The sequence below is a fragment of the Parasteatoda tepidariorum genome, chromosome 9, assembly GCF_982258835.1.
Source record: "Parasteatoda tepidariorum strain Cologne lab strain chromosome 9, Ptep-v5.0, whole genome shotgun sequence".
Classification (NCBI taxonomy): Eukaryota; Metazoa; Arthropoda; class Arachnida; order Araneae; family Theridiidae; genus Parasteatoda; species Parasteatoda tepidariorum.
In genome coordinates this window covers 77,927,219-77,948,216 of record NC_141763.1, presented here as the reverse complement: position 1 = coordinate 77,948,216, position 20,998 = coordinate 77,927,219, and the positions used below count along the sequence as shown (strand labels likewise).

Genomic DNA, 20,998 nt, shown 5'->3' with positions numbered 1-20,998 from the left:
TTGCCGTTTTATCGTTTTATTATTGCCGTTTGCCGTTTTAGTCTTATATTCTATGATGAATATTGCCGTACCCAGTGAAGGTTTATCGTCTTGTTCCGACTCATCCTATATAATGATAGTCATAAATTTCAATTACAATATTTTATTCAAAAATCACGACGTCAGTTTTTAAAATATGGTATTTTCATTAACAAAAATTGCATTTATTTGAAAAGACAAGAACATAACCAAATGTTAAGGCAAAAATGTACGTCTTTGTTTATTTTGAGCAAAATTTATATAAATTTCCAGAACATAGGGAATAAAACAGGCATTTTATTCACATGGGCACTTTTGGTTCACTCTGTTTCCTTCTAGATCAACGCAGTAACAATTTCCAAAACTGCCATATTGCCGTGGAGCGTATGTACCATCTGCGTTACAATTAGGAACAGGAACGTCTGCAACATGTTGTTCGACTGGAAAAAAAAGAAAGAACGTTACGACAAAATCTTAATAAAAGAAAAGGAACGTAACCAAAGCATTTATATAAATTTATTCCTAAATAGTGCTGCAGGTTAATTGAAATTTCCAAAAATAATTCCTCTGATCGTCACCAATAGCCCTTTAGTGTAGCTTTTAATGGAACATTGACAACAAATCAATCTAATAAAACATTAAAACAATGTTGAAGAACCTTAATCAGAAAAAAATATTTTGAAAGGTTTTTCTTTCAAGGAATGATCCACAAATTTTTCCTTTAAAGGTTCAATTCTGTGGATGAATAAATAGATTATGAATAGGTCCGTCCTATAAACGGGTGTGGCGTATGGATGTGGCAGAAGTAGAATTCTTGGTCATAGATGGAGCCGCTGGAAAACAAGAACAATCGCATCTCTTACCTTAATTGCCTACGACGACAACAAATGAAGATTTGTTAAAGTACTTCAAAATTTTTATCTAAAGTTTATACATGGCTGATTGTGCTCCGGAAAAATCCGGATTTCCAGAATTTTCGCTAACAGTGATCCGGAAGTTTCCGGAAATCGAAGGTCCAGACGTTTCAAAAAATCATTAATCACAGAAGTTTCCAGAAATCAAATTTTCAAAGGTGGAACTTAGAAACAAAGTTTATTTTATTTGTTTGTAAGGGAGAGCCAGAGAGATACTTAAAGCTTATATTCATGATTAATATTAATTTTTTATCAGTAAATAGTTGTTATAATCATAAACTGAAGAAAGAAAGACATATTTGTAAATTTTAATTACTTCTCCAGGTCATCATAGGCATGTTTAAATGGTATAGGTATGTGTAAAATTTAAAATACAGTTTAAGTAAACTAAAAAATATTGAGAAAAAGGAAAAAAACCTTGTTTAAATTTTTTTTCTTCTAATTTTACAATTTAAACTGCTTTTTTTTTAAACTCAGGAAATTTTCTGGAATTTTAACTTGGGCTCGCAATCAAAACGAAACCAGGTCTGTTTAGAAGAAATTTGGGTCCGTTAACGGACCCTTCACAAAATATCTTTTCATAAAAACGGACCCTTCACAAAATATTTTAACTTAAAAACGGACCCTTCACGAAATAATTTATCTTTTAATCGGACCCTTCACAAATTTGTTAATCTTCATTATAGTTTTGTTAATCAAATAAACCCTTCCCAGGAGGGGCGGGGGAAGAAAGACAGATGTAAACTAACTAAATTTTGTCTTCGACAGACGCTTCTTCCTTTATTCGTCCGAAATGAATATTCTGCTTTCCGCAGTATAGGCTAAGTACCAAATATTTATATGTTGCATCGCTAATTTAGTTGCTGCAATTGCTGTTTATTTCTTAAAATTTAATTTTGTTAATTATAATTTTAGAGTGTTGAGCATAATCTTGTATGTCTTTACAATTTAAAAACTCCTTGAAAAAGTTTTTCTGCAATAACGGACCCTATTTGCACAAATTCACAAAAGCGGACCCTGGTTGAAAGAATGTGACTTAACGTTTATTTTATATTCACAAATTACGAGTAATTTTTTCACAATTTTACAAAAACGGACCTTTCAGAAAATGTCTGGACAGACCCCTGTCAACAATTTAAGCAAAAAACAAATTTCAAGTCAAAATGCAAGAAATAAACTTTTTTCTTTTACAAATCTGTAGAAATGGAACATATTTGATTAATAACGTATATGAGAAAACCCATACTTAGTAATGTACATATATAACAAAATAACATTATCTTACGCATTGCTTGTGCTCGTTCATAGCGTTCACCGCAACTGTCGGCATTCAGAACAGCGAAAAGGCAAGCCATCAACACAAGAAATCCAAAACACTTCATTTTCTTCCTAAAGCGATACGAAGGCCATATAACATATTTATTTCAAGACAAATCATTCTGTAATAAGATTATAAGAAAAATGATCCCTAGTTTTCTAAAGATGAAGGGCTTTGGATCAGCATAATAACCACACTTTAGAATTGTTCAACGAGTATTTTCCAGTGAAAACAGGGGCGGGGGAAAAACTTTGGCAGCCCCCCTCTCTGCTTCATTACTTCAGTTATGAAGAACCGAACTCTAAGGAGGTATTTAAATTTTTCACCTCATTATAGATAACAGGAAAATTGAATAGAATCTAAAATAGATATAAAGTCCTCCCCACCTCCAATGGTCAGATGAAATATCGTTCTGTCTATTTTATTAATTTTCTGTCAATTCTATGTCCATCATGCCAAATGCAGCTTTCTGATTGCTGACTTTGTCATCTAGCTGTAAAAAATTCATATTCCTGCTGGCATTTCGGCTGAATTCAGCTAAATTTTCGCAATTACGTTGGCTCAATTAAGCCAGCAGAAGCCTGTATTTTTGTAAGCATATCGCATTTCGAGCTATGTAAAAATACATGATTTTGATTGGCCCAATTTGTCCATCGTAATTGTGAAAATTTAGCTGATTCCGCCCCAGAAAGACGCTGATTTACGAAATAAAGATTAGATTAATGAAGAAGCTAACATAAAACTGACGGATTTTTCTCTGTACTGATAGTTTGTTTAAAAAAAACTTCATTAAAGAAAGAAACGTAAAATAAACTTTTAATTCGATTTGAGGGCTCCCTTTGACGTGGGGGCCAAGGGCAACTGCCCTGTATGACCCTGCCTTAGTCAAGCTCTGAGTAGAAATTCCTGAAACTTGTAAGGTAATAGTCTAAAAAACATCTAAGGAACAGTTTGATGTATAAGTGTACTTTTGCAAAAAAGTGTAGCTTATAATTATATTGCCATAAAGTATAAGCAATGTTCACGCTTTTATGGATTACAGGTTTCGTCAAGTTCAAATATATTTTCAGATTTATATTAAAAGTGATAAATTTTTTATTAATTAATGCACTTAGCATCTAACTAAAATTAACAATATGATATCGTGCTCAATATGCTTACATTAGTTGCTGAAAGTTTTTCACTGATATTTTTGAGTAATGGCATTGAGATTGGCGAAAATTTCTTAAAACAGCGGTGACGGCGGCAGTAACTTTTTTAATATAGATTCGTAAAAACTATCAAGAGCACATAGTTGATTATTGTTTTCAGTTCAATTTCATACAGGGGAGGACACTTAAGGAGTATTGCTTATATTTCCGTATAATATTGAGCAATAATCAATATTTTTGTATGTTTCTATTGTTTTACCATCTAATTAAATAATGCAAAAAGAATAAACCAAAAAAAGAATAGTTAAACTTTAAAAAATGGAAATTTAAACATGTTTCTCAGCTCTTTTCAAAATGTGTCGGGTAGCCCCGCCCAGTTACAAAAATTATGTTTTTTGACTGTTTTTTCAGGTGTAAATGAAAGTGACCAATGTATTGACAATATATAAACCTCATTTATCATTTTTATCACAAAATTATTTTATTTACTACATATTTATATGCTTTTAGTGAATTCTATCATTTAATAACAACAATATTTGTTGTTAAAAATGCATGTAACATTCAAATTTGAAGCAATAAAATAATAATCTTTGCAACCGTACATTTATCGACGAAATAAAATTGGGCGGTGATACCCGACATTCATGCGAGCGAGGCTACCCGAAATCCAATTTTTTTGTAAATTTGTAATTACTCGAACAATTTTTCACATATAAACTTCTTTCTTCGTGCAAATTTAACTTAAGATTACATACTTTAATGCTGTATGTATAGAAAAAATTATTTTTTTAATATTAAAATGAAGTTTAATCGAGGCATTCAACCAATTTTTCTTAATTTCATGACTACTGCATTCAACATATTTTCAAAACTATTGTTTACCATGTTAACAGCTGCATAATACTTGAAACTTTAAAAATAATCTTTTTTTAATATAACAATTAATGTCCGATGGCCCATTGACTTGAAAAAATATTCTATACATATGAAATTGACTGTGGGCTGGGGTACCAGCTGGGCGGGGCTACCCGACTCTCCCCTATATATTTTACGAATATAAAAGTGAAGATTTACAACTAACGGAGCATCTTTATCTAATGATTGGATTTTCATATACTAAAATGCTATCTTATAAATTCTTACGACCAAACTGAAATATACCGAAATTTTGGTTTGGCGAGCGCAAGCGAGCAGGGGGCGAAGCCTTCTAGTGCTGAGTATTTTGTCTGATTTTACAACTAGTGACATCAAGATAAAAATAAGCATTTTGATAAAAAAAGATCCAGTTGACTTCAGTCTTCATATAGTGTTGTATATATGTAAAGAGTAATATTTCTCTGTATTTATTTTATGTGAAGTTAAATTATGGTATTTATTTACATTCTAATTATTTAGAATATTTTAGTTCGAAAGCTAAATTTCGTTACAAGAGAATTGTCTACTAATGTTTACTGCAAGAGTCTAAAAATAATTTAGTAAAGTTTCAAAATGTTAAATATTGTACATAGCTTCTAATGTAAAAATTGTATGCTGCATTTAATTTGACAATTAGAGAATTTAGTTTTAAAAGTGAAATGTTTTGATTGTAACATAATGCATTGGTTTCAACCTAAAGTTTAAAGAAATACTCAAATAAGTTCTTAAATAACTTTTCCCTTGTTTTCTCTGGAGAAGTTCTTCCAAGGGGAGAGGAGTTATTAGGTATGAAAATATTAAAAATTATCAGGCTAGCAAAAGCATGAATAAAATAAAATAAACACATAAAGAGATAAATTAAAAGTAAAAGCGTGAGACAATTGGGTATAATATAAAAAAAACACAACTACTTCCACTTAGTAGGAATAACATTTACCATGACGCAATGCTAAATTCTATGCCACTATCCACATAAATGCCACTATCCACATAAATCAATTATTAATCAAAAATCGAATATCAATTACTTTTCTTTATAATGCAATAAAATCTGGCGAGCAGCTATTTAAACGATCAAACACTTCGCTTGTTTATTTGTGACTTGAAGTTAGGCTCGCAGAAAATGCCGTTCATGGGTTAAATTTAGTAGGAATAACACAACCTGTGACGTAGGCTATAGTATACCCAATTTATAGAGCAACAGAGAGTTGTTGATTCTTTACAGAATAGTTTTGTTTTTTGGAATTTGAAGTTTATAATCATCCGGTACGAGTTTTCCTATATTTTATTACAAGATTATTACTAACCCGTAACGGATAATTTAATTTCGTACTGTATTTGTTGTTGTGAAATTTTTTTTAAAACAAAGAACTGTTTCTTAATATAGCTCAGTGGTTACCAACTGGCTGCCCGCGAAACCTAGCCTTTTTTTGTGGCCCGCGAACCAAAATATATTGGTTGTCATTTTTTAAGGAAAATTTTCTTAGAAAATTTATATAGGTTTCAAATACTTTCAAGTTTTATATCTTAAAATTTGATATCTGTTGTAGATTGATTGTTTAATACATAGGTGCACATGAAAGTTATTGTAGCCAGAATTTTTTAACATGCAATTAAATGTTTCTAAAAATCTACTTCTTATTTTAATTTGTAATTCAATACTTTTGTTTTGTACAACTTGATAAAAATCTGACGGGTATATTTAATGTTCCTTCAAGCGTAAAAGAGTCCTATATAAAATTTTGATAAAGTTGCTGCCCGCCATTTGACTGGTCTTTTTAATTGCGGCCCCCGGCCTCATGTAAGTTGGAAACCCCTGATATAACTTAATACGTTACAGCATTCTTGACTTCTAACACGGCGCCAAAACATATGCCTTCTATTGTTGTTGCAAAACAGCTTTGTTGTCAGAGGTATTTAAAAACTTCTTTGATTCGGAAAATATTTAAAAACTGTCACTACGTATGTTCATTCGCTGAGATAGGCGGAATTTTAAAGATGATACAATTTAAATAAAAGTTCTGCTGGATTAAAATAAGCATCTTTCCCCAAGAAGTCTCAATTTTATCGAAATTAAAGCCCAAAACTTCTTTTCACTAAATTTTTAAATTGATAGTATAAGTGAAATGTCTGTATTCTAAAATTTCAGAACATAAAGAGTTATAATGTTAACAAATCTACCAGTTTAAAAAATTACGAACATTTGCTTTCAAAAGTAACTAAACTAAGAAATACTTTCAGAAAAAGATTTTTTTAAAATTCAAAATAATGTAGCTTAAATAAGAAACTTACTCACTATAACTTCCTAAAGTTATCCAAAAATTCTAATTTCTAACTACTGTTTCTTTATGTATGAAGCATAATTTAAACATATTTAAACGAAGATAATTTATGCATGAAGAATGAAGTTAATTTATTTACAGCAAATAAGCAGATGCTTATTATGAAATCTAAAAACTTTCAGACAGCTATGTTTCGCAACTTCAATAAATTAGTAATAAAATAATAATTTTACTTGGTTTAAGATACCTAAAACGTTTAACTATGAATCATACGAAAAATAACAGGTGAATAAAAGCAGTTGAGAATTAAAAGCTTTTAAAAGCAAAAAAACAGGAAATAAATCTTTAATTGCCATTTCCCGTCAACATGCATAACCGGTCATTTTCAACTCGTGACTGTCCTAAAAGTTGTAACAGAATAATTATAATAAAATTTGAATCTTTAATTATTAATTGCATTCATAAGAATTTTAAATGTTGCAAAGTTTTAAATCTTGATGGAATATTTTAAACTTCGAAATAGTTTCAACCAGACAAACATGGAACTTCACCATACATTTTCCACAAAAACAGACCCTTCGTAATTTATTTTATCTTAAAAATTGACTCTTAATAATTACTTTACTATTAAAAATAGCTCCTACAAAAAATTTTTTTTGAAAAAGGAATCAATTACATTTTTGATTTGTTATTTTAAAACTATAATTTTTAAAAAAAAATATTTTTTTAAAGAAAAAAGTAATACCTTTATTTTCACAAATACAGAGCTTGGCAGTAAGAACCCGATTCAATGGCAATTTCAGATTCAGAAAATGAGCAGGTTTTTAACAAAGTCTGAACAGACCACTTGATCTTACTATTATAAAGAAATTCACAATTTTTAACAGTAAGATTGTTACAGCAAATTCACGTGACAGGCTATAACTTTTTCCTCCCATAATTGCTGCTTTTAATCATAAAATTTCTGATAAACGGCTATGTAAATCACTTCCTTTGAAAACGGAACTTCACTTCCTTTGGAAAAGGAATTTCACTTCCTTTGTTTTTTCCTTTGCATTTTAATCAGGGAAAGTAGAGTATTGTTTTGTTTTTTAATGCACGTGTGCTTTTTTAAAAAAATTTAACATGAGTGTGGATGATAAAGCTTTCGAATAGTGATCAAATAATAGCGAACTGATGTACTAGATCGGTTGTTAGTTTACGTCTCATTGCGAACATTTTGAAACTTTTTAAATGCGATTTTCATTCATTAAATAATTCCCGAAATGTTCAAATTCGTGAGTTATATGTATTTTTTATTTCCTTTCGATTCAAACTACCTGCAGTTCTATCCGTTGAAAGCATTTTGATCCATACCAAAGGCAAAGTAAACTTAAAGTGTTCTGGAATTTTCCGTTTTAGAAGTCTTGGTTTTGTTCTTAATGTCAAATCATTTTATCACGTAAAAACTTTTTACTCTCTAAATCTTATTCAAACAAATATTTTAATTGAATGTAAATAAAGCGAATCGAAGATTAGCTAAAAGAATTTTTGGTAACTTTAAAAAAATACAAGGAATTAATTAAAGGATATATTTCTTTAAAAAAAAAACTATGTCATGAATGAAGTGTTGTGCAGAAAATTAATTAAAATTTAATGAATAAATTAAGGAAATGAAATATTAATGAGAGTGCTTTTTTTCACTATTATTATAAAAAAAATTCACTTATCATAAATCATTTGCGTCATATAAATTTCTTTCCGAAGATCAAATACCTCTGAATACATATTATAAATATCATAAGAATATAAATCATAAAATTATAAATGACTATTTATAATACAGTACTCACGATTTAGAGGGATGGTAAGGAAATGTCTTGTCCCGGATAATTAAATATCTCGGATTTTACAAATTTGATAAGAAAAATTTCCTTAAAAAATAATAAAAATTTACGTACCATAGAGAATATTTAATTTCATTATTACTCAAGGAAGAAAAAGTACATAATTAAAAATATATATATATATATATATATATATATAATACAAAAATTATAAATACTTTTGTATAATTGAAACTCTTTTCGATTTCTTAAAATGTCTTTGTTAAAGAGTAAGAGTAGAGATATTCTATTTTGGGAAGTCAAGGCTGAAAACATACCACTGAATTATAATTAGATTTATATTTCAAAGGAGGAGTTATTTTTAGAATCGTACCCTCTTTCACTTCCATATTAGGAAGCATTAAATGATTTTCGCTGATGAGTAAGGTTACAAGACTGTGCCTTTTTACCCCAATCTATCTTTGTATAAAACGTAGGAACACTAGTTTTTGCGTGTCCTCTTCATCATGTTGTGATCCTCATAAGTTGTTCCGGAATTGTCAGAAGTCTTGTCCACCCCCTCCCTTGTGGAGTGCGGATGTGAACTATTTTAAATAAAGCTATTGATAAAGTATTCTGCCTGGTGACTGCATTATTAAAGATGAATACAACAATGATAACAGGGATGTAGCCCTGTTATTATACATACATACATATATATATATATATATATATATATATATATATATTAGTTTTATACTATTTGTTGTTATTATTCGATAAGTAAAAAATTAAATTTATATAGATATGCTGTATTAAATTTTAAAATTATTCACAAATAAAAATAAAGTTTGCTTGGATCATATTTTAACGGGAAATTATAATTAAATATATTTTCATCTAAAAATTCTATATATTAAAACTTTTTATTCTAAACTTATTACAAAATATTGAAGTGATTCGTGATAAAAAAATTTAATGTACCTCTACCAATTCAATTTTATTGCTTATTTATTGAAGTCATGTGATATATTGAATTGAAAGCGTTTTAGAATTTGTGATAAGCATCTGATTAAACAGAATTTTGCTTGCTTTACGTAAATAAACTTAAAAAATTAGATGAATTTTCTTCATATATATACCCTTAACTTATCTTTTATACGTACAAAAGAATCAGTAGCTGGAATACTTGGAAACTTTTGAAACCAAAATTGAGTAAGTTTCATATTCAAGCTTTTTTGAATAGTGATTTTGTAACGTACTCTGCTGAAAACAATAAAACAATGAGGGGATACCTTAAATTTGGCTTCTCGCAGGCGCAATCATATAATTTAAAACTTCAGTAATAAAAAAAAGTTAGAAAGGAAAATTATAACGCCTACAAAATTTGGGAATATGCTAATGCTTTCAGTGTTGACATAAAAAACTATGTAACATTTAACTTTAACCAGTTACTTTGAGCAATTTTAAGCATTTAGTTATAATTTAGTGCACTTTTCTGACAATTAGATAAGAGAGGATAAAAGTTTTACTACTTGTAATGTACACGTGCTTAAACGATGTCTTACGTATCCATCTCTTTTGGATACTTGCTTTATGACTTCATATAAATTACAATAAGAATGAAAAAACCCATCTTGTTAGAATCATGTGTTTAACTCTTAGTTAGTACATACATTAAAAAGTGTGTCTGAAATATTTTTGTGTAAGTTTAGTATTTAAAGTGTCTTTAAAAACGTTTTTTTTTTTTTTGTATTAATGATTATTCTATACTAGAATTTATCGCAATTTTAATCTCAATCTCAATAAATAAATAAATCTCAAATAAATAAATAAATAAATAAATAAAAATTTGGGAAATATGGTTCCCATAGTTTGGTCTGGAGAGCAATCCTAAGTTTGGACCCATTAATGTTAATTTTACCTTTTGCGTATTTCGTCAAATCTCGAAAACTTTTTAAACGAATTAAAAAAAAATTTGCACACAATTCTAAAATTCGTTTATTCAAAGAAAATTCCATGGACAAAATAAATTTTGACAAATTTTTTTTTATTATTATTTTATTTATTAATAGTCGAAACAATTTTGATGTACAATTTTTAAATCATTTTAAAATATACAATTTTACGTGAAATCTGTTGAATAGTTACCGAGAAATCAAATTTTAAATATACTATTTCCTTAACTTATGCAACTTTTTTTAAATCTACTAGTTTTTTAACTATTTATATTTTTATATTTCCCTGTTTGCTGCTACTCCCAAATCCGAAACCGTTGAAAAAAAGCTATGTTTATTCAGAGAAAGTACGCTTTTGTGTCTGATTTCGTAACTTCAAATGTCATCTGCTCTAATTAATTAACATATTGGCGTTAACCAGCATTGGCATATTTGAGTTCACCCTTTCGAACCATTAAGATTGAGTCCTAAAACGTGAAGATACGATCATTAGATCAAAGGTTTTTCATGATAATCCATTTTTTTTTCTGCGCAATGTACACATATTCTACGCGCGAATTTGTTAAATAATTTGTGTCGTAATTTGTTAGTTATATGGTTATACCTCAATCACATTGGACAAAGTATACAATAAATGTTATTCTAGAATTTATCAAGATTTTTGCTTCCTAACATAATTACACTGATCCGGTATCGCCGTTAGCCTTTTCTGAATGGTTACTTAGCGTTTGTCTAATAATATTAATTTTTTTAAAATTGATTCTCATTAGTTCTAAAATTTAAAAAAAAATATATATGAAAGAAAATTTAATTCAGACAGACAAAAACACAGTATATATCACCTAAATCTAATCCAAATGATTGCTTTTAATCTTTGAAAGGAAGAAAAAAATCATAAGGAACTAGAGAAATCAAAAATTTATTATAAACAAATTAAATCGTGATAACTGAAATTAAAAACGCAACCAAATTCAAAAAAAAAAAAAAAAAAAAAAAAAAAAAAAAAAAAAAAACTATTTTTTAAAGCTATTACTAAAGCCATACATAAACGTTTTTAAAGCCATGTATTTTTGAAGTTATATAGTGCATAATAGACTAAAGAACAATTCTCTGCCAAAATCAAAATTAAAAAGAAAAACATTTTTTTAAAGCCATACATGATTTTTTAAAGCTATTCACTTTTAACCCCTTCAGGAACGTGATCACGCGGATATTAACGGATCAAAGTATCACATATGAAACAAACTTTTCTAATTCTAGTGATCAATCTCAATACGGTACTCGCTTAATATATTTCGTATTAGTACGAATACGTACTCTTTAGTAGTATAAACGTGGAGCGTGCATGTGTTGGGAAGCCCTTCTTTTTTCTTCAGCCAGTCCCGATAAGGGGTAAAAACCGTATATGCTTCATAATAGATAGAAGAACGATTCTCTACCATCAAAAATATGTTAAAAGCAAACTAAATCGAAATAACTAAAATTTAAAATGCAATCGAAAATCTAAAGAGAGATGCTAAGGGAGACTTCTGAATTATTTTATTCTTTTGCCTTCAAAAATATTTCTTATAAAAAAGTTTTATTTTAGTAGTTAGGCTAATTAGTGTTCTATTTATTTTAGAGGAAAAATGAAGTTTTACGGACTCCTTGTACTAATTACTTGCTTGTTTGCTGTTTTGAAAGCCGACAGTTGTAAAGATGAACTGGAAGAAGCTCAAAAAATGGGTAAGTAATATTATTTTGAAGTTGAAGGGAATTTTTTTTTTTTGTAAAATTTTTCTATAGATAATAAGGAATTCAAAATAAAATTTAATACTATAGCCTTGTGCTGTGAATGAAAATTTAAACTCCATTTCTTGTATTTTTAGATATATTCTATTTTAATATTTATTAATCAAGATTATTCATTTACAACTTTCCACACATTTGCTTATGAAATAAATTTTCTAAATATTTTGGAAATTATCCAACAATTTATTAAATCCTCTAAATCTGAAGGATTTTGTAAATATCTATTGATAGTATTTACTGGTACTTGTTTTCTTCCGAGAAATGTATTTTTTGAAAATACTAGAACACCTGTGTTTCGTATTTTTAAAACTTAACAATTAAAAAGGTTACCAAAGCACATACGGAGAGCAAAAAAATTTGGAAGCTGTGAATTATCTCATAAAATATTCATCGTAATCAAAAAGTGAAACTAGACACATTCAATAATTTTTAAAAGGTATCTTTCCTGGAGAATTTAAATTTGCAATAAAAAATAGGGGTTCGTAATTAAAAATCCCCTCCTGTCCCAGGGGAATGGGACTGAAAGATCGAGTTTGATATCATTTGGATAGCTTTTAAAAAAATATGAAATGCAGCAATTCTTGAAGAAACTCAGAAATTTTACCCGTCCCCGTGAACGACTTGTCCAACAATGTACCCGTCCTCCTTTGAAACTAACCTGTAGCTTCTAAATAAATATAAATATAATTTTATCTTATTTATTACTAACATTTATGTAAATTGCACAATGAATTAGTAGTTAGTAGGATTACAAATACTAGGATTAATACAGTAATAAAAGAAATACTAGGCTACTAATAGTACAACCAAGTATTTCTTTTATGAAAAAATTTATTTCTTTTATGAAATAATTTAAATAACAAAGGTCAAGTTATATGGAATGTCAATTTATCCGAGGGTACTGCCTTTTTTAAATGAATTAAGCATTAAGTTTGCCAGTTCCACAATCAAGCCAATGAATTACAGAGGTTTCTGCACAGAAATCTGAAGGGGGTTTTCCATGTAGGTAGATGTTCATAATTGCATTTAACGCTTCTTGTTTAAGACCAGTACGAAAGGTGTTTTTTTGCAAGTTCATTGCTGAAAAGCCTTTTTCTACCGCTGCAGTACTCCCAGACGGAGAAAACATCAATTCCACCATGCGCAGCATGTTGCTGTATTTCTAGATTAGAGGGTCATTTTAGAAGTGAGCGCTAGACTCTAGTAAGATAACAAAAATTAAAAGCGTATCACGACCATTAACGGGAAAATGGCCGTCCCCGCGGACATCGGAATCGAGAAATTTGTTGTCCGCGGGGAATTTTTGACCGCCGAGGACGGACGGTTTTTCGAGCCCTGAAATGCAGTTATTTTCATTTTTTCAGTCCGATGTATATTTCTCGAGATATTTGATCATTTCCAAATTTTTTTACACCCTGTATGTTCTATTTTTAACTGAACTGTCGTTATTTTAGTGAACTATCAGAACCTTACTTTCTAGATTGCAGTTCCTCCCCCCTTCTCCAATTCAAAAAGTCAAAAATTCATATTATAGGGTAAAAACAGTATATTTATTCAGAGACTGTACATTTTTGTGTTTGATTCTTTAACGTATTATTAATTTAATTGCAAATCCTAATTAATTAGCATATTTCAGATCGTATTTAGTCCGTGAAAATCCGTTCATTAAAACAAAAGGTGTTCAGGGTGATATCTTCTTTATTTTATGAACTGTAGATTCTTCATCCATTTTTAAGGACTTTCTTTTTTCTTTTTAATATCTAGACATAACTTTACTTTTTATACATTTCAGTTAAACAGGGTGTTCAAGACTATCCTGTTCCTTCGTGTAGCGCAGATGGTACATACGCTCCTCAGCAATATGGAAGCTTTGGAAATTGCTACTGTGTAGATCCCAACGGAAATAGAGTGGACAAAAAGTGCCCTTGCAGTTAAATTATTTTATTTATGCATAATGTACTGTGATTTTTTCTAACCAGGCGAAAAATAAATATTGAAATTTCATTATGAATATACTTTGTTACTGTCGAATAGACACATACATTTTGTGTCAACATTTTACTATAGTCCTAATTTATTTGTGAATATTTACAAATAGAAATTTCCTCTACGTAATAAACTAAAATTCTATATTTAACAGTATATCTATCTAGGTAAATATCTCTTAAACCATACCCCAATGAACATGGAAACTGAAAAGAAAGATAAACAGTAAATTGTTATTGTGTAAATCCTAAAGGAGAAAGACTGGACGAAACATGTCTGAAAACAACTGAACAACATGACAACTGAAAAATAATCGTAGTGCTATCAATACGCGACGGCGGAATGCGCGGCGAAGAAACGTTAAAAAGTCAAGACGTTTAAATGAAAACTATTACTTTGGTGTACTTACGAATACTTCTGATTGAAACTAAAATATTTCGTCAGTTGACAGTATTGAAGTTAAATGAGCAATTACTTGCAATGGTATTTGCTTTTGAAATATTACTTAGAATCAACTTATTAATATTACATGTTTTAATTTGTTTGTAATTTTTGTAAAGTTTTTTTCTCATCAGGTTTTAATTGTTTTTAGCTTAAAATTTAAATCACTGGGTGGGGGAAGATAAAGCACCATATAGGGAGCGTCCGGCATCCTATAAGATCAACAATGATTTGAGTTAGGCTCTACCACGCGTGCTTCGGATACGGAGATTAATCGCCGGCTAATGCCCTATAGCAGTAGTCCCCAACCTTTTTGTACCTAAGAGCAAATACCAGAATATTGGTCGAATGGCGGGCACCATTTATTTTTTCAAGATAAATTTATAGTTGGTAGACATAGGTAATATTACACACTACATATAGTGCACAAAAAAATTTAATTTTAAAAATTAATTTAACATATGAATATAATTAGTATTAATTTTCTTGTGTAAAATAAATATTACTTAATTGCTTTCAAAGCATATGAAATATAAAAATTATTTATAAAATACAGTCAATGTGGTGTTAGGCGCGCATGGCATTTCGCTGGCCAGCGCTAGATAATTGGGAGAATATAATGCTATTTTTAAGAATGGAATTTATTCCTTCAATCATATTCCAGAATTTCTATCTTCGATTCTTCTCGCTTTACTCGAAGGAATTCTGAAACGTATGTTGCTATTACAGTAACGTTTATTTGGTTGGTAAAAGGATTAACAAAAAAGTTATCAAAGGCTCGATGATATTAAATTGTTGAAAGATCTTTTTAAATTGATCTTTAAACAATTGGTGGTTGATGACAAATGTTAATAAGTCAATTTCACTGTCACCTAACATTTTTTTCATGTTTGGAAAATGCACAAGAGACTTCATTTTCAAATGTGATATCCACAAAACTAGCTTAGCTCTGAACGAGTTTATAGCCTTTATCATTTTTGCTTTATGTTTGTCTTTTTCCTGCAGCTCCAAGTATAAATTATTTAGTTTTTTCCATTATGTCCATTATGAAAGACAAATCTGCTAGCCAAAGAGGATCTCTCAGTTACAAAAATGTTTGATTTTTGGCTGCAAGATTATTTTTTATTTCTCCAATTAAATGTAGAAATCTATCAAGTACTTTGCCATTACTGAACCAGAGTACCTCAATATGCATTTGCATAGCATAAAATTTGCATAGCATTTATTGGGAAAATGTAAAACTGAAATACTTTATCGTTGGGCACAAGCAGCGGGCGCACCTAGATCGATCGACGGGCGCCATGGTGCCCGCGGGCATAGGGTTGGGGACCCCTGCCCTATAGTAATGTGCTAAATAATATTGCTTCCTCACTTTATATACGTTTATAATATTGTTTGTATTGAAATTGCTTTATATAAGTTTATAATGTTGATTTCCTCTGACATTTTACAATCCTATCATATTCTCTCTATGTGATGTTGGTGCAGAAAAGATATATATATATATATATATATATATATATATATATATATATCTTTTCTGCACCAACATCACATAGAGAGAATATGATAGGATTGTAAAATGTCAGAGGAAATCAACATTATAAACAATATATATATATATATATATATATATATATATATATATATATATATATATATATATATATACTAGAGGGCTCCGCCCCCTGCTCGCTGCCACTCGCCAACCTCCGATAATTGCTATGCAATTAAAGTCGTTTTCCTGGAGATTAGTTGGCAACTTTTCTGCACCAACATCACATAGAGAGAATATGATAGGATTGTAAAATGTCAGAGGAACTTAATATCAACATTATAAACTTATATAAAGCAATTTCAATACAAACAATATTATAAACGTATCTAAAGTGAGGAAGCAATATTATTTAACACATTACTATAGGGCAGGGGTGGCGAACCTTTATACACCAACGTGCCATTTGCTCTAAAAAATTGTTTAATGAGGTCATAGACGTGCCGTCAAATAATTTTGACTCCGTGATTATTGGGAAAATAATAATACTAAATACTATCAACTCAAAACTCTTTATTTACTTTGAAAATAAATACATTGCGCCATGTCTCAGTTATACGCGTTAAGTAACATCAGTGTGACTTCTGCTTTTGCAGATTAGATGACAAATAACTTATATTAGGTTGTAAGATGTTAGTTTGAGCAGGACTGTTAATTTTTTTTATTAGTTATTTATTGTTAGCTTGTTTTTTATGGTTATTAATTGTTTTCTTAACATTAATTGTTAATTTTTTTATTAATAATTGCTTATTATTTTGTTTTGCTTTTGTGAATTTTAATTTAATTGTTACATATGCGTAATAATTAAATTACAAATATTACACAATTACATTCGTGCAATGACAATTCATAGTGTGATTACAATTGTGATCGGTGGCGTGTCCAAAATATTGTGTCTCGTGCCATGAATGGCACGCGTGCCATTGGTTCGCCATCCCTGCTATAGGGCATTAGCCGGAGATTAATCTCCGCATCCGAAGCACGCGTGGTAGAGCCTAACTCAAATCATTGTTGATCTTATAGGATATATATATATATATATATGAAAGGGTAGCAGTCATGGTGAGTGATGTTAGGCCACGCAGATAGCAGTTGGAAGGCAAAAAATATTTTATTAACTTCACGTAGTATATTTAAGACATTTTCTAGCAAAGGCGGAGCTCAAAATCGCACTCAAAAACTGTGTGCTTAAGTTTTTATCTTAGGGAAAGTAGCAAAGGAATTTCCCTCTATTTTGTTATATTTGAGAGGAAAAGGGAAGTGATAAGGATTACTATTAGTTTATGAAAGAAATCTAGCGTTTCCCACACAGAGCATAGGGAGATATGTCCTGCTCTTAATTAAATGCATAGTTGAGCCAAAAATAGATTTAAGAGCAGGATGTGGCTTTTAAAAGTGTGAGAAAGAATTTGGAATAGAATAATTAATTAGGAATAAAGTAGGAGTTGTTTCATAGCAAAGAAACTAACATAAAAAGATTAATAAAAGCTTTTTATGTTACATCCCCCCTCGCCGAAAAATTTTGACTAATATCTAAAAAATTTTAAAATTATCCCTTTGCAAAACTTTCCTTATGATGACACAATTAAAAAATTTAATACTAATATTTGTAATATCAACAAGATATAAAGTAACATGAATTATAATGAAAAAAAAACACATTTGCTCACTATGTAAAAAAAATTTTCATACAGTGTTAGAGGAAGAAAAAAAAATTTGAAGTAGCGCTACTATCGAAATGAAGTGTTAGATCTCCACTTTCAAAAATTTTTTGTGATTAAGTTTTTTCAGTCCTTCTTTATAATCACAGTAAATAAAGTTATTCCTCATACTAACACAATTAAAATAAACTTTTCACTTAAGACAAGAAAATCTATAAAAATTTCCTAAAAGATGTAAATATTCATATTCAATAACAAGAAAGATACAAAAATATGAAAATGCAAGTGATATGAGATATAAAAATACAAATTGACACTTTTTATCAAAAAAATTTTCAATATAAAATGTAAAAAAATTTTTGACACAATGGTCTTTAATCTGAAGTTTAAGACTTCAGTATTTTTATTTCAATGAGATAATAAAAAGTTTGACACTTGGTCTTTAATCTGAAGTTTAAGACTTCAGTGTTATTAGGGGAAATTGTTTTGTTGGATTAGGGGCTGTATTCCCCAAAAGGAGGAAAACAGTCCCTATTCTCAACAATAATGTGCTGGAAGATCCTAGATTCGACAAGATGCATAAGTATTTATTTTTTTGGTTTTCACCACAGAGAAAAACTACCATCGCCCCATATCCTACTAGATTTGGGTAAACATTGAACTTGAAGAAAATTTGAAAGGTCGGATCTTCCAGAAAAAAGGGGACAGCATGTTCCATTGAACTATGCGTATTGTCGTCATATTCGGTGTTTTTTAATTTTATTTTCATGAAACAAAAAAAAATTGACACTGGTAAATTTGATGGTTATTTTACCCTTTGAGGTTCAACTTTTATTGTCTCTATATACTATTTATTTTTAGCAAAAATATCTGAAAAATTTCTTAAAATTCCTGAAGCTGGAAATTTCTTTCATCATCTTGAATTTGCATAATTCCGTCAACATGATTTTGACAATGCAGCCCCACATTATCACAATCAGTCTCAAGAACACTTGAAAATTCAAGATTTTTTCAGTTTTGCTATTTAAATCTTTATATTTAGTCCATCTTTTGTTTTATTTTTCTTTAAACTCACTTTGTTAACATTTTTCTTTTTACTATTCTTTTTTTCTTTTTTTTTATGCCCAAATTTTTATTTTCTTCCTTTCTTTTTGTTTTTCTTAGATTTGAAATTTTTTTCTTTTCTATCTACTTTCTTTTTATTTATACTTTTTCTTTAATGGTATTTTTATTGCAATTATTAACCCGGATTTCAGGAAATATGTAAAGACAAATTGCTTTTATAATCAGAAAAGGTGATCAGTCTTCTCAGATTTTGCATTACAACCTGTTTAACACAATCGCTAATTGAAATCCAAAACAACTTTCAAATTTAATATGGTATTAAGGTAAATCAGTTTTTAATTTTTGACTGATCTAGCTATTTTCCTTATTTTTAATCTGAAGTGCAAGTTTGGTTAATTTGCAAATTACCTTTAATTTCTTTTTTTTTTTTTAATTATTTATATCTTTCTTTCTTTCTTTTTGGACATAATTTTTTTTTAAAAAATTTTAGTTTGGACATTTTTTAAAGTACTACCTGTATCAATATTTAACAAGATAGTTTTATTTGTCATATTCGGGTATTTGTCACTTTTATAGTTTTCATCTTTATTTTGTATGTATCCGGATACTATTAATTGTCAATTTTGTGGTTGGTCACTTTCTTGTTTAGGCTGGGTTTGATTCTCAGTCATAAAAGAATTAGGTTTGTTTATACAATTTTGGCCCCAATGATAAGCATTGGTTATACCAAGCTTATCACAGTATTTACATGGCTTAGGAGGCAACTCCTGGGAAGCCTGGGCGAAATGACTAGTTTGTTGTTTATTTCTTTGAAACTTTTCATTTTGAATTCTAGGTCTAAATTGGGATTGTTGGTTATAACTTTGACTAGGCCGAGAAAAATTTTGATTTTGTCGAGGATTATAATTTGGATTACCTGAGTTGTTAAAGAATGGCCGCCTTGGTGCCCAGCCTTGATATTGTGGTCTATACCCATTAAATTTGGATTCTGGTAATTTTTGTTTAGTTTCAGTTTGGGGTAAGACCGTAGGTACATCATGAATTAATTTCGAAACAATAGTGAGCCATTCAATTGGGGTTTTAGGTTCTTTTAAAACCAAAAGTGTTTTGATTTGGTGGGGCAAACCAATAGATAGACCCCCAATTATATGATCATTACTTAAATTTATTTTTCGACCCAACTCTACCTTTTCGGTAAAATATGAATTTAGGTCTTTAGCTTGGCCAGAAAATTTTAAATTTTGAAAATCATTAAAGCCAAAGGGAGGTGAAAAATAATGCTCTCTAAAAATTTCAACTATTTCTTGATATGAATTACAATTAAGACAGTTATTAATATACAATTTCAAAGCTGAACCTTTAATGAATTTTTGAAAATTTCTAACTTTCCATTCGTCATTACATTTAGCATCTAGAGTTTGTTTTTCGAAATGTTTGAGCCAGGATGTGAATTGAACACCAATGTCAGGCTCAAAGACTAGTATGTCTGGTTTATCCTGTACACTTTGATCCATACTTAATTTTTGTAAATTATCACTCAATTCTTTTTCAGAATTATCTGTATTGCTTTTAGCGTTTTCATCCATGTTAAAATTGTAGTTTTTGCCACTCCGTAAGGGCATTCAAATAACCAAAATAAATTTCATTAACTAAATATAACATTTAAAAGAAAAAAAAATTAAATTTATGAATAGCACATATTTTGCTTTTTTAAACACCATAATAAAATAAAAATTTAAATTTCACTTCTACAATCAATATAATATACACTGTGATATATAATGCAATATAAAAAGTGATTCCTTAAATAATAATTAAAACTATAATCAGACTGAATCATAAGTGGAAAAAAAATATGTGATAGCACTAAATTTTAATATCATTATTTAATTTAAACAAATAATATTATAAACCATTGAATAATAGCATCAATAAATGGAACTATTATCAAAATATAAATATTAATAGATAAATATAATATTACCGGAATAAATATTTGGAACAATAAACATAAAATTATATGTTCCTATTTCAATATATGAGCGTAAATGATTCAAAAGTATTCACGTTTAAAAACTTAAACTTTTGAGAGTAAATACCAATCACATCTGTAATTAATCACCAATAAATCACTT

The 20,998-nt window shown here is 29.2% G+C and overlaps 1 protein-coding gene and 1 long non-coding RNA gene across 8 annotated transcripts in view; one reads left to right on the top strand and one right to left on the bottom strand.

Moving 5' to 3' along the window:
* Positions 1–234: 234 nt before the first annotated feature.
* Positions 235–20,998, bottom strand: part of LOC107438049 (uncharacterized) — a 58,004-nt gene continuing 37,240 nt past the window's right edge. For 3 of the 6 annotated variants that reach the window (XR_015429362.1, XR_015429365.1, XR_015429361.1), the window contains exons 2-3: positions 2,218–2,321; positions 235–458 (exon numbers count right to left, since the gene is read on the bottom strand). This is a non-coding gene — a long non-coding RNA (uncharacterized LOC107438049). Of the gene's footprint in view, positions 459–2,217; positions 2,322–6,611; positions 6,885–7,346; positions 7,546–20,998 lie in introns of those variants that run through there. The other 3 variants (XR_001583322.4, XR_015429363.1, XR_015429364.1) reach the window with 3 other exon arrangements.
* Positions 9,483–20,998, top strand: part of LOC107447883 (testican-3-like) — a 45,861-nt gene continuing 34,345 nt past the window's right edge. The window contains exons 1-3 of one of the 2 annotated variants that reach the window (XM_087152196.1): positions 9,483–9,621; positions 11,986–12,089; positions 13,948–14,166. In XM_087152196.1, the coding sequence (XP_087008322.1) occupies positions 11,993–12,089; positions 13,948–14,090 (240 nt within the window). In that variant the 5' untranslated portion in view covers positions 9,483–9,621; positions 11,986–11,992 and the 3' untranslated portion in view covers positions 14,091–14,166. Of the gene's footprint in view, positions 9,622–11,985; positions 12,090–13,947; positions 14,167–20,998 lie in introns of those variants that run through there. The other variant, XM_087152195.1, reaches the window with a different exon arrangement.